At 48.4% G+C, this 13,180-nt stretch overlaps 1 protein-coding gene across 2 annotated transcripts in view; it reads right to left on the bottom strand.

The window, feature by feature from the left end:
- CHN2 (chimerin 2) overlaps positions 1-13,180 on the bottom strand; it is a 531,221-nt gene that overhangs the window by 233,450 nt on the left and 284,591 nt on the right. For both annotated transcript variants that reach the window (XM_085630409.1, XM_085630408.1), the window contains exons 5-6: positions 6,722-6,835; positions 2,192-2,477 (exon numbers count right to left, since the gene is read on the bottom strand). In XM_085630409.1, coding sequence (XP_085486535.1) covers positions 2,192-2,477; positions 6,722-6,835 — 400 coding nt within the window. The remainder of the gene's footprint in view (positions 1-2,191; positions 2,478-6,721; positions 6,836-13,180) is intronic.

The raw sequence follows: 13,180 nt of genomic DNA, 5'->3' as shown, positions 1-13,180 counted from the left end.
ACACCGCTGAATGTATTTTATGCATCATGTGTTTTCCTTCCCTACACCTCTGAATGTGATGCATCATGTGTAATGTGCGTTTAGCCCTACAGGTATTGTGATACTTAGGTGGTTGTTTGTTTTCTCCTAGTACCGGTGGTGCTAGTGAGGTTCTAGTTCCCTGCGTGACATTCTCCTAAGGTGGTTAGGGTTGCGTAGGTGGTACTTACCGGATACCAGTAGTTACTGGTTGTGTGCTATATATGTTATTTTGTGCTACAGTAATTTTATTCCTTTGTTCTAAGTGTTATTTCTAAAAAGTGCTAATTCCTGACAGTGGTCCATGTGGCCCTGTCCCCTGTACATATAATCCCTTGTGAATTCTGCCCGTGCCTGTTGGCACATTGTAAAGTGTGTGTTCTTATCTAATGTGTTTTGGTAATACAAAGGTTATTTTTATACAATACCTTGTGTGGAGTTTCCTTTGTGGTGGGCCTTGGGTGTTGTTGCTGGGTGCGAGCGCAAACGCTTTACACATCGCCTCAGAGATAAGCCTGACTGCTCGTGCCAAGCTACCAAGGGGGTGAGCAGGGGTTATCTTTGGCGTGTAACTTCCTTGCCCTGACTAGAGTGGTGGTTTCTGCCTGACTTTGGTGCAAGCCTTAGCCAACCAGAAATCGCCATTTCTAACACTTACCAATCACAACACTGCATTGCAGCTTTGTGATTGGTCAGGGAAGCCTGGTGTGTTATTCCTGGTTGCTGTTCAGGCCAAGTTCAACGGAGTAGAGAAGGAACAGAGACTCGGAACGTGGTGATTAGGTAAGTGGGTTTGTTTCATTTTGTTTTTTTTAGTTTTCCCTTCCATTTCCTCACCCACCCCCTGCCCCGCCTCCCCGAATCCGTGCCGGCCACCACTGCTGAATATTAATGCAAAAACAACAGTTGATGGACAGAATACAGAACAATGTCATACATTCACCCCAGTACAGAGATTTGGGCCTAAATCCATCGCTTTTCTGCTCACCATGCCATTCCAGTTTGAACCCAGCCATATGCAAATCAGTCTTGACCCTGTGCCTCATGGGAACAGTCCAGCCCGAACTGCCAAGCCAGGTCCTCCCTGGACTGGAAAGAAGCATCCTAGGACCGGTTTCGGGGTTTCACCCCTCTTCCGTCCATCAAGTGTGTGTCTTTTGCTTTGACTGGGGGTGAATGTTTTGATTTGTTCTGCATTCCGTCCATCAATTGTGTGTCTTTTGCTTTCTCACCCTAAGTGTGCCAGGTATGCCCAGACGTGGGTCCTGGGATCACTGTGCCACTGGAATCAAGCTATCCTGGCTGAAGAGGGGTGAAACCCTGAAACCGATCCTAGGATGCTTGTTTCCGTCCAGGGAGGACCTGGCTTGGCAGTTCGGGCTGGACTGTTCCCATGAGGCACAGGGTCAAGACTGATTTGCATATGGCCAGGTCTAATGATGGATTTAGCCCAGATCTCTTGACTGGGGGTAAATGTTTTGATTTGTTCTGCATTCCGTCCATCAATTGTGTGTCTTTTACTGCTGAAGATTAGGCATAGGTTAAAACATGCATTATTGGGGCCTTGCCAGGGGACAAAATTAGTAACGGCATGCGAGGGTGCATTTTGAGCTAAGAAAACATAACTGAATGCTGGGAGTAAGTTGGGGAACCATCCTTCCGCACGAGCACATTTAGCGAGCACAGCCAGCTGCTTGCGCGCGCTATTTGTGTTCTGTTGCATTTAGTGCAATTTCTTAGCATAAAATGCATACTGGCATCCATTTCCGACACCAGGGGGTAGCTCTAAACAAAGAATGACTCTCCTTACATAATTATGAGTAATTTGAAGGAATTTTTTGAAAATTCCATGTGATTACGCTACACAGATATATGCAAGTTACGCCCACCCCTAACCATAAGCCGATTGGGTGCGCTGACCCATTCTCAAGCAGTCTTTCAACCAACAGTCACCATAAACCCACAGATTGGTCTTCCCCACTCACAACCAATCTTTCCACCCAAATAGAACCATGAGCTCAGGGTAGGACTTGCCCAATGCCAACCAATCCACAGAGGACCATGAGCTCAGTGGGTTGGGGATAGGTCAAGCGAGCAACATGGAAATATAAAAATCACAGTAACAAGCCTAAGTAGATTCTGACCTATTGTGCCACCCAGTGTGGACGCTCACCTTCTCCACAGCGGTGTTGTTTTCACCCTGGAGGGGGATTTTCTTGGAGTCATTTCGGTGCCGGCTGAGCCGCCGGCAGACCTTCTCCCGGAGTTGGGTGGCGTAGCCAATGTGCTCATAGATGGGGTTGGTGGTCATTTTGGCGATGTACTCAGAGGCCTTGGTTTCTATATAGAGCATGATCAGTCCATCCGTCACTAGGTCATGAATCGACTCAAAGCGCTTCTCGCCAACAAAGTGCTTCCCATCGTAGAACAGGCGATAGTTCAAGGTTTGATGTCCAAACCTGGGGTCAAGAAAGAGAAGCACCTGAGAAATATGAACCCACCTGAGAGCCATGGCCTGAAAGCACAACTGCTATGGTGTCTGCATTTCATGCTTCAACAAATAACACAAACTCATTTCTAACTTCTGTCGGGACGTTCCTACAGCTGTATCCATTAATGTAAGACTAATTAGCATATCCCATTACAACAAGGCACTCGTGATTATCTTTTTAAAATGCACAATGTTTTGTCTTTTTTCTCAAACAAGGAACTGAAGTACAGTTATTAAAGACTGTGAGCATTTCAGAATAAACAGAATAACTCAGCCCTCTCCCTTGACAGACTGGTTTCTTCTTGGCAGTGCTTAATTTGAGCTGGTGGTTTCCGCCGCTGGCACCCGCTCTTAATTGTCAACACCGGCGCTTGTGACAGTCTGCCACAAGGTGGCGCTGTCTGTCTAATTTAGAGATGGCCATAGTTGATTATTAATTCAATATACATTAAAAATGATTTTTACCGCACAAGCCCATTCTTTTAGCTCGGGGGGTCCTGAAATAGTTTGAATTGCCACCCTTGTAGCAGTGTGATGGTTAGTAGTTGTGTTGCTGCTGTCCTTGGCAGCACTGGCAGGGGAGATCTGTGGTGCAGACTGCAGTGGCCTCCAGACCAGGATCCTGGCACTTATTGTTTTTTTTTTCTTTTTACAAATTAAGCACTGCTTCTTGGATAGTCCCTGATGCACCCACACAGAGGTGGGCGAAACTGCGGACTCTTTTTTGTGAGGCGCAAAAAGTTTTAAAGAAAATCAGGTGAAATTACTAATATCGTGCGAACTTTACTTGGCCGGTGTCTCTTGTGAAAGTGAGGGGGCTGGCAGGAGCCCGCTTCAAGTGGGAAGTGTTTCTTCGTCGAGGTTTTGTTTCTGCTTTTTAGTTTCTGTTCGGACAAGTCCCTGGCAGCCAAAAACCATGAGCAGGGAGTGATACAAAGTGCTGCGAAATTCGAGCAATGTGAAATAGGCGTATTTCGCCCACGAAAAAAAATGTGTCCCAGGGGTAATCCATAGGTGCATAACGTCATGACTGCATGGCCAGCATCTCTCCCCTGAAGAGCGCCAGGTACATTTGCATGCCGTTGTTTCAAACTTTAATGTGTAAAATATTAAGTGCCAGGGCTCTGACCAGGAGGTCACTGCAGCTTGCACCACCCACCGCCCCTGTCATCGCTGCCAAAACAACTACTAACCTGCTCTCTTGCATGTAAATGCGACAGTAAAGATTATTCCAGGTCCCTAAAGCTACAGGAATGCCTGGGAAGGCAGGTATTAGCAATTTTTGTATGTATATTGTTCCCCTAAACAGCTGTAATACTGCTCCTCTCTAAATTACATGAGCAGTGCCACCTTGTGGCAGACTGCCCTAAGTGTAGTGTTGACAATTAGATGCCGAGCACCGGACACCAATTAAGTGCCGGTGCTAAGCACCGGAAACCTCCGGCTCAAATTAAGCACTCCCCTGTTCCTCCTCCTTTACACAGGACCATGTTACAGGGACAAGAGGCGCTAGACCTAGATCGCAGCGCCTCTCTGGCAATTACGAGTTTGGGCTTCAAGGCGCTACGCCGCTACCACAGAAGCAGCAAGAGAGGCATTTTAGTAACACGTGTTGCACAACAGCAGTAAGGCAAGCTCGCCCTTGGTGACAAAAATCAACTCTGTAACCACTCATAGGAAAATATATACATTCTGATCCAGCACAGACTGCATGGGAACGGCTCATCTTCAATGAACGGTGTGACCTGAGTCATGGATAAATACATGATCCGGTGGGATGGGAATCATTCTCTACAAAGTGAACATTATGTGAAAAATAGGAGACTCGGCGGGGTAACACTAACTGGGCAACCCTTGTGCGCAGTAGTGTTGCTGGTCCTTGGAACTCCTCAACGCAGACACTGGCGCAGCGCACTGAGCTCCCGAGCGCCTTCTGTTTAGACCTTCATATCTGGCTGACAGGGTCGGTTTGTATTTCGAGCCAGTGACAGACGGCCAAAACTATCTGTGGCTCAATTCCAAGGGGTACCTAAATATTTGGAGGGACCCAAACCCAACGAGGAGCATCTTTCAGGCGATGCCGTCCACGTGCGGCGGAGGGGAGGGGGGAGGGGGGGGGGAAACACAGAGAGAGTGAGACAGAGAGAGAAGGAGGGAGAGAGAGTGAAATTGGGGTCCTATTTGTCAAGTATCCAAGATCTCGTTAAACACACCTCTGACATTCGGGGTGAGCGAGGGCCCCCCGCCTTGGTGACAACAGTGAGTTTAGTAGGGAGCGTCAGCAGGCAGGGTCCTCACCTTGGACTTGGAGTGAAGGTAGGAAGGGCCCCCCCCACCCATGCAGACCAGGCTCTGCCACCCGTCAGCCAAGCATGCTCCGGTTCACAGAGGGGCACTCACCCAGGATGAAAGGGTGGAAACGCTGGACCCACCCCTCCTCTCCAGGGTCTGATGGACGCAACCTAAAGCCACACACAGCTCCTGTCTGGAGACGTGTGACACATCTCCACACAGAAACACATGCCGAGTCCATCACACTGAAGAAACAAGAGGCAGGCCAATATCACATACACGGTGAAGCCTGGGCATAGCTCGCAGAGTTTTGCTATGCGGAACTCTGCGGAGTTACAAAAAACTCAGTGAAATTCCATAAGTGGCGGAGTGTGATGTGAACTGCTGTTCGCACTGGTCTTTCTCCCGCTTGGGTAGAAATTCTACCCAAGCGGCAGCTCATGCTCGCGAACTTACTGCTCGCGATCGTGAGCGGGGAAAAACTTTAATGCACTAGGCGAAGCAGAGTTTTCTGCACTCTGTGAGCGCCGCGCAGCACAGAGTGCAGAAAACTCTGCAAACTCCGCGAACAGGTTGGAGTTTACCACCCAGGCCTAATACACGCACGCACATACCACACACTCCACATACACAAAAGTACATACATACATGCTCGCACACACACATACACACATACCACACACATACATACCGAGTCCATCACACTGAAGAAAAAAGAGGCAGACCAGCATCACACACACCCACAGACCACACACATACCACACACACAAAGGTACATACATAGACACCCACAAGTTCACACACACGCATACCCCACACACATACCACACACACATACATACACACACTCCTACCGAGTCCATAACACTCAAGAAATAAGACGCAGGCCAGCATCACACACACACGCACAGACGACACACATACCACACACACACACAGGTACATACATACAAGCTCACACACACACATACCCCACACACATAAACACACATACCACACACGCATACTGAGTCCATCACACTGAAGAAATAAGAGGCAGGCCTGCATCACACACACACATACCACACACACACAAAGGTACATACTTACATACTTGCACACACACACACATTCCCCACACACATACCACACACACACACACACACACACACACATACTGAGTCCATCAAACTGAAGCAATAAGCAGCAGGCCAGCATCACACACACACACACGCACACATGCACACACAACACACATACCACATACACAAAAAGGTACACACATACTCGCTCACACACACACATTCTCCACGCACATACCACACACACACACACACATACCAAGTTCATCACACTGAAGAAATAAGAGGCAGGCCAGCATCACACACACACCACACACAAATCACACACACACAAAGGTTCATACATACACTCTCGCACACACACATACCCCACAAACATACACACACATACCACAAACACAGACCACACACATACCACACACACACACACAAAGGTACACGCATACACGCTCACAAACACACACATACCCCACACACACACACAGACATAACAAGTCCATCGCACTGAAGAAATAAGAGGTAGGCCAGCATCTCTCTCATAAACACACACATACCACACAGACACAAAGGTACATACATACATGCTCCAATTACCACATACCCCACATACATACCCCACAAACAGATACACACACATACCACACACACCCACAAAGATACATAAATACACACTTGCACACACATACAAAAAGGTGCATACATACACGCTTGTGTACACACACACATAGATACATACATGCATGCACACACACATACCACACACACACACACACATATGTTCATATGTACACACACAGCTGTACTAACCACGCACTACTAGTACATCACTGCATAGGACAAGTGCTGCGCAGGGACACACCTGAGGGCCAGCGTGTAGCAGCCGGGCTGTCGCTGGCTCTCCCGGATGAGATAGGCGCCCTCCACACCAGCCAGAAGCTCGTCCACCTCATCTCTGGAAATAATCCCGTGAAACCTCATGGAAGGAAGGAGAAAGGTTAGAAACAAGAACAAGGCTGACCCATCTCCTCAAACATAAGTGACTGTAGACTTTATAAAGTAAACCTTTGTTCGTCCGACCCCAGGACCCAATAATGGCAGAGCATCAACAGAGACACTTGAGAATGACACACAAGGCACAAACCTTGCATTATGTAGAAAATGGTACCCAACGAGACGCGTGTGATACGGGGAACATGAGATTCAGGAAGCAAAGAGAAAATAAGACATATAAAATCCCTTTGAGTAGACTTTAGTGAGTCTCTTAAATATTTAGAAAGACCAACATATAATGCAGTAGCGGCTGGCAGGCAATGAGGGTGGAGGGGTGGGGGAGGGTGGGGGTGGCGAGGGTAGGTTAGGGGTGGCGGGGGTAGGCTGGGGGTGGCAGGGTGGGGGGAGCACAGAACGACATAAAATAGGGGAAAAAACCCTTACCTCTTTCACCGTCTGCATTTTCCTCTGCTTCTCTGGGAGTCCTGTAACCAGGAAGCACCCAGGCTTCCCACAGCCAAACACAACGCTGCAATGCAGCATTGTGATTGGCTCCCTAAAGCCAATCATAATGCTGCAATGCATTGCTGTGACTGGTCTGAGCGCCGTGGGTCAGCACTCAGGTGGGGACTTTGCATGCTCCCCACCAGGCTGTGTAATGCGCCTGGTGGGGAAAATACAAAGTGCGCATGACCATTTGGCAGGGCAAAGACGGCTGACCAAACAGTCATGTGCACTTGGAGTGTGCAAACCACTGCTCCCCCTGTTCCTCCAGCCCCCCCTCCCTAACCCAGCTCCAAACCTGAGAAAAATACAATTATAATAACAATGTTATTATCATTTTACTTTTCCAGCTCATAGAGTAGTGGGGCGATGCTCCTCCGCCTTAGCGGAGGAGCCACCCCTGATATAATGAAGAACAGTAGTTGAATCATGAAAGACTAAGCGGCTGATTACTATCTCGGTTGGAAAGCCTCCGACCTTAGGTCTGAGGCTTTCTGACCGTGATTGTCGGTTTCACTACCGAATGCCTAATTACAACTTAGAAGGTCAGAAGTGAAACTGGATGGTCATTCCGGCTGGATTCCGATGGGCTCAAGGAGCCCGTCGGCAAGTCGGAGACCGGACCGCAATCAATGTGGATGCCGTTTTATGCCATCCGGTTTACAATGCTCGGCTTCCGGCAGGCTTTCCATGCCGGGCTTTCTGACATGGAAAGTCTGTCGGAAAGCGAGTTTGGGGGCCCCTACCTGGGCCCCCTTCAGTTTGCAGCCTCCAACTGGGGGCCGAGGGGGCCCCCTTGTTGATTCCTGCACCTTGTGGCAGGCACCCTGAGGGATGGAAATGAGTTGTCTGGCAGTTAAGATGACAATTATACAGCGGCCTGGGCATGTCCATTTATTCTATATTAAGGGATTTCTTCACATAGGTAAATTTAAACAAGTAGATTTACTGCTAGTAAATGAATCTTATACATTTGAGAAACATTACTAGTTTTGGTTCCTCACAAAATCCGAGTGTAAAGTTACTCAAAAGTTTATACGTACATGTCTCCACCCCCTGAAACAGGGGGTGTATCCAAATTTATGAGTGTAATGCCAGTACTGCCAACAGACAGGTATATTCCAATGGATCCCATAACTGCGCTCAAGCAGGGGTCGATCTCCCCGTGCAAGCACTGTGAGGAGAAGGGGCCTCTCCCCTCATCTTATTCTGGGCGGGTACCTGACTGTGACAGCCTTCGCTGGATTGAAGAAAAGCTGGTTGAACTGAAGCTGGACCTCCTTACTGTAAGGGATGACCTCCCGACCCTCCGCACTGCTCATTGAAGAATGCAAAGTTGTGCAAACCCTATCCTCTCACGGGGACTGATCTTCCGAAGCCTCCAGCACATACTTTAAGTGTTGGAATAGAAAGGTCCTCGGATATTTACCCTAGTAACCCACGCTGGCCCTCTCGACCTCTTCCCAACCTCCATTCTAGACCCGTAGATTCCAGACTCAGATGGCTGACGATGACACGCTTGCACTCTTACTTTCATATGATGACTATGCGGTCTCTGCTAGCATCATACCCACCATCACATCTGCTCCGGATAGAGAACCTAGCGTTAACTTTAGATCCATGAATAAGGATAACTTACTCCAGGTCACCACGTCGCACCTAATGGAAGCAACTACAAACTCTCATATCAAATTGATGCTTCTCAACTGCAGATCAGCAGTGAAACACGCAGCGGATATCTTCGAACTCATCATATCACAAGAATTAGACCTCCTGATTCTTAGGAAAAGTGGCTTAATGACTCCTCCTCCCCAATACTCGACATCTTAATTCCTCCTGACTAGGACATAATCAGATGCAATAGATCTATTAAATCGGGGGGGAGGGCATTGCCTGTATCCATCGTTCTAGCCTCGTATTTAAGCAGACTCATAAGGATTTGATGTCCTCCTGTGAGCTCCTAGTCTCTGAAATTTGGAATAAGGGCAAGATTGTTTGTGTGCTTCACTCGATCTATCATCCTCCTGGGGATAACTTGCGTTTCGTAGAGCAATTGATGGAATCCATCTCTGCCAGCTCGGCCCTCCACCCTAACCATATCTTCCTCAGTGACTTCAACCTTCACTGGAATGACGCTAACGATCCGCTAGTTTGCTCTTTTAAGGCTTTCCTCTCCGACCTCAACTATATACAGGCTTGCAACGGTCCCACCCACTACAAGGGCGCTACCCTTGACCTCATCATAGCTAGAGATCACATCATTCAACTGGATGACATTGTACCTTGTGATTGGTCGGATCATCACCAAATCTCCTTTCACATTCAGGAAAAGGTATTGCTCAGATAAATCAATCAATCAATCAATCAATCAATCAATCAATGTATTTGTAGAGCACGCTACTTACCCGTGAGGGTCTCAAGGTGCTGAGGGGGGGGGGGTGCTGCTACTGTTTGAAGAGCCAGGTTTTGAGGAGCATTCTGAAGGTGAGCAGGTCCTGGGTCTGTCGCAGATGGGTGGGGAGGGTGTTCCAGGTTTTGGCGGCGAGGAAGGAGAAGGATCTTCTGCCGGAGATTGTGCGTTGGATGCGCGGGACGGCGGCAAGGGTAAGGCTGGAGGAGCGGAGCTGGCGGGCGGGGGAGTAGAAGTTGAGTCTGCTGTTCAGGTAGGCTGGTCCAGTGTTGTGGAGTGCTTTGTGTGCGTGGGTGAGGAGCTTGAAGGTGATCCTCTTATTGACGGGGAGCCAGTGCAGGTCTCTTAGGTGGGGGGTGATGTGGTTGCGGCAGGGGACGTTGAGGATCAGTTGGACGGAGGCGTTTTGGCTGCGTTGTAGTCGTCGCAGGTGTTTGGCTGGGGTTCCAGCGTAAAGTGCGTTGCCGTAGTCCAGCCTGCTGCTGACGAGGGCCTGGGTCACTGTTCTTCTTGTTTCGGTCGGGATCCATTTGTAGATCCTGTGGAGCATGTGGAGGGTGTTGTAGCAGGAGGAGGGATTGGCGTTGACTTGCTTCGACATGAAGAGGGCGGAGTCGAGGATGAATCCTTGGTTGCGTGCGTGGTCCGTGGGTGCTGGAGCTGCTCCCAGTGTGGTCGGCCACCAGGAGTCGTCCCATGCAGAGGGGGTGGGACCTAGGATGAGGTCCTCCGTCTTGTCCGAGTTCAGTTTCAGACGGCTGCTCCTCATCCACTCGACGACGGCCTTCATTCCGTCGTGGAGGTTGGTTTTGGCAGAGTGCGGGTCCTTGGTGAGGGAGAGGATGAGCTGGGTGTCGTCGGCATAGGAGATGATGTTCAGGTCGTGCTGGGCGGCCACTTGTGCAAGGGTGGCCATGTAGACGTTGAACAGGGTCGGGCTGAGGGATGAACCCTGGGGTACACCGCAGATGATGTCGGTGGCTTCGGATCGGAAGGGCGGGAGGCGAACCTCTCAAAAACAAGCAACTGACTCGTAATCTGAGAGACATCAACATCTCCAACCTTTCCAATTTCAGCAAGAATCTGCTAGAACCTCCCACTAACATGAATAATTTGGAAGAGTTGATGGATCATTACATCAATGCCATGTCAAATATTCTCGACTCTGCCGCCCCGAAGCAACTCAAAAGGATTCCTTGCAAACAATCCAAACCTTGGTTCAATGGCGCCCTTAATGATGAACGTCGCAAACTGAAGATCTCTGAGAGACGTTGTAGAAATTTCCCTCCACCTCTAGTCTCAAGCAGTTAAGGAATATGAGAAGCTCCTGTAACAAACACATTCGCATTGCTAAATCAGATCATTTCAGGGATCAGCTTGACAGCGCTAAAAACCGACCCAAGAAACTGTTTGATATCATCAAAGAACAGGCTAATCAATATACCAATTCTACTCCAGAAATCAAAACCTCTGGACCCAGTGAGGAGGACTTCTCAGCGCACTTTTCTGAAAAGTGTAAGAGTATTGATCAGTAGCTTCAACGTGCCGCCGCTAACCTGTTGTTTATGAGCGCCATGGGTTCGGCAGTACCTGCGGCAGTGTGTGCTCCGCTATACCCCACAGAATACACTCCCAAAAACAATGCCTGCTGGAATACCTTCCTGCTCCTGGATTTGGAGGAGTTGTCACATTCCTTGGCATCTCTAAAACCTTCCAACCATTTCAGTGATCCACTTCCCGCTACGTTGCTCAAAGACCTCAACGAGGCCATTCTGCCTCTCTGGTCCAGGATCATCCAACAGTCTCTCTTACAGGGGAGGATTCCCGACTGTCTTAACATGGGGGCAGGTCACACCCATCCCCAAGAAGCCTAATGCAGACTTAACGGATCCCAATAATTTCCGGCCGATCACCAACATCATGTCTTTAGCGAAATTGCTCGAGAAATGCGTTCACACACAGTTCTGTGACCACATCGAGAAATGTCAGCTCCTAGACAGACATCAGTCAGGCTTTAGATCAGGTCATAGTACAGAAACAGCTCTAACTCACATTGTGGATGACATCTTGAGAGCTCTTGACCAAGATACGCCTTGTCTTCTAATTCTTCTGGACTTGTCCTCTGCTTTTGACACTATCAATCATAATACCTTGATTAACCTTCTTCAATATAGGATGCGGTTATCTGGCCCTGTCTTGAATTGGTTCTCCTCTTTCCTGCATAACCGAACACAAAGAATCAAAGCCAACCAGTCTTTGGCTGCCAGCTTCATGGTCTCTATTATGGTGCCTCATGGATCTGCACTCTTGCCCACGCTCTTCAATCTCTTCAAGGAACCCCTAACTGCTATTCTGAACGACTCTAACATTCAGTACCACATGTAGGCGGATGGCACTCAACTGTATTTGAAGATCTCCTCTCAAGATGACATTAAAACTCTTATTGGAGCGCTTCAAAAAACTCAACAATGGCTAACGCATAACCATCTGTCACTTAATTTCCTCAAAACTGAATTTCTTTTGATCATCCCCCGCAACCATGTGGCCCCCACGCAAAACTGGATCAAAACAATCTCTGCACCCAACGGTACCCCTCATATGGCGGACTCTGCGTGGTCTTTAGGTGTCACCCTAGACACATTTCTAAACATGCAAGGTCACATCAGTGCCACCATTAGGAGTGCCAATCATCAGCTCAACACTCTTAGGAAAATCAAACCGTTCCTACCTCCCGAGGACCTCCAGTCAGCAGTCCAATCCCTAGTTATCTCACGAGTGGAATATGGCTAGGTGACCCTAGCTGGGCTTCCTGAAGCAAGGTTAGCTCTGCTAAGAGCTACTCTGAACGCCTCTGCCAGACTAATCACAGGCTCCAGAAAGCATGATCATATTACTCCTGACTTCATTGAATGTATGACGTTACAGCGCATACATTTGCAACATGGTATTTTACATCGCGTTCGTTACAACGCAAGTAATTACAACGACTTGCGCTGGTGGGCGCTGGACTTAGGAATAATATGATTTACTGTTCCAACTCCAGCCTAAGTAACAGTCGGGAAGGTGTTGGAATAGTAAATCACACTATCCCTTAGTTTAGAGTGCCATCCAGCGCAAGTCGTCGTAACGACTTGCGTTGAAACGCCCGCAATGTAAACATACAGCAGTGTAACGACTGCATTGTACATGTCGTTCTCCAACTTAATTCAACTTAACTGGCTTCCCATTGAAGCAAGGATACGCTTCAAGATAGCCTGTCTGACACATAAAGCTGTACACTTCAAAGCCATGTTTACCTGGCAAAAAAACTTGAGCTTTATAGTTCCAGTCGAAACTTAAGAAGTTCCAATACCCTACTACTGAAACCGCCTCAATTCAACAAAAAAAGAACTTACAATCGCACCTTCTCGGGGC

The sequence above is a fragment of the Triturus cristatus genome, chromosome 10, assembly GCF_964204655.1.
Source record: "Triturus cristatus chromosome 10, aTriCri1.1, whole genome shotgun sequence".
Taxonomy (NCBI): Eukaryota; Metazoa; Chordata; class Amphibia; order Caudata; family Salamandridae; genus Triturus; species Triturus cristatus.
The sequence above is the reverse complement of the archived record's forward strand: the minus strand, read 5'-3'. Positions and strand labels throughout refer to the sequence as shown.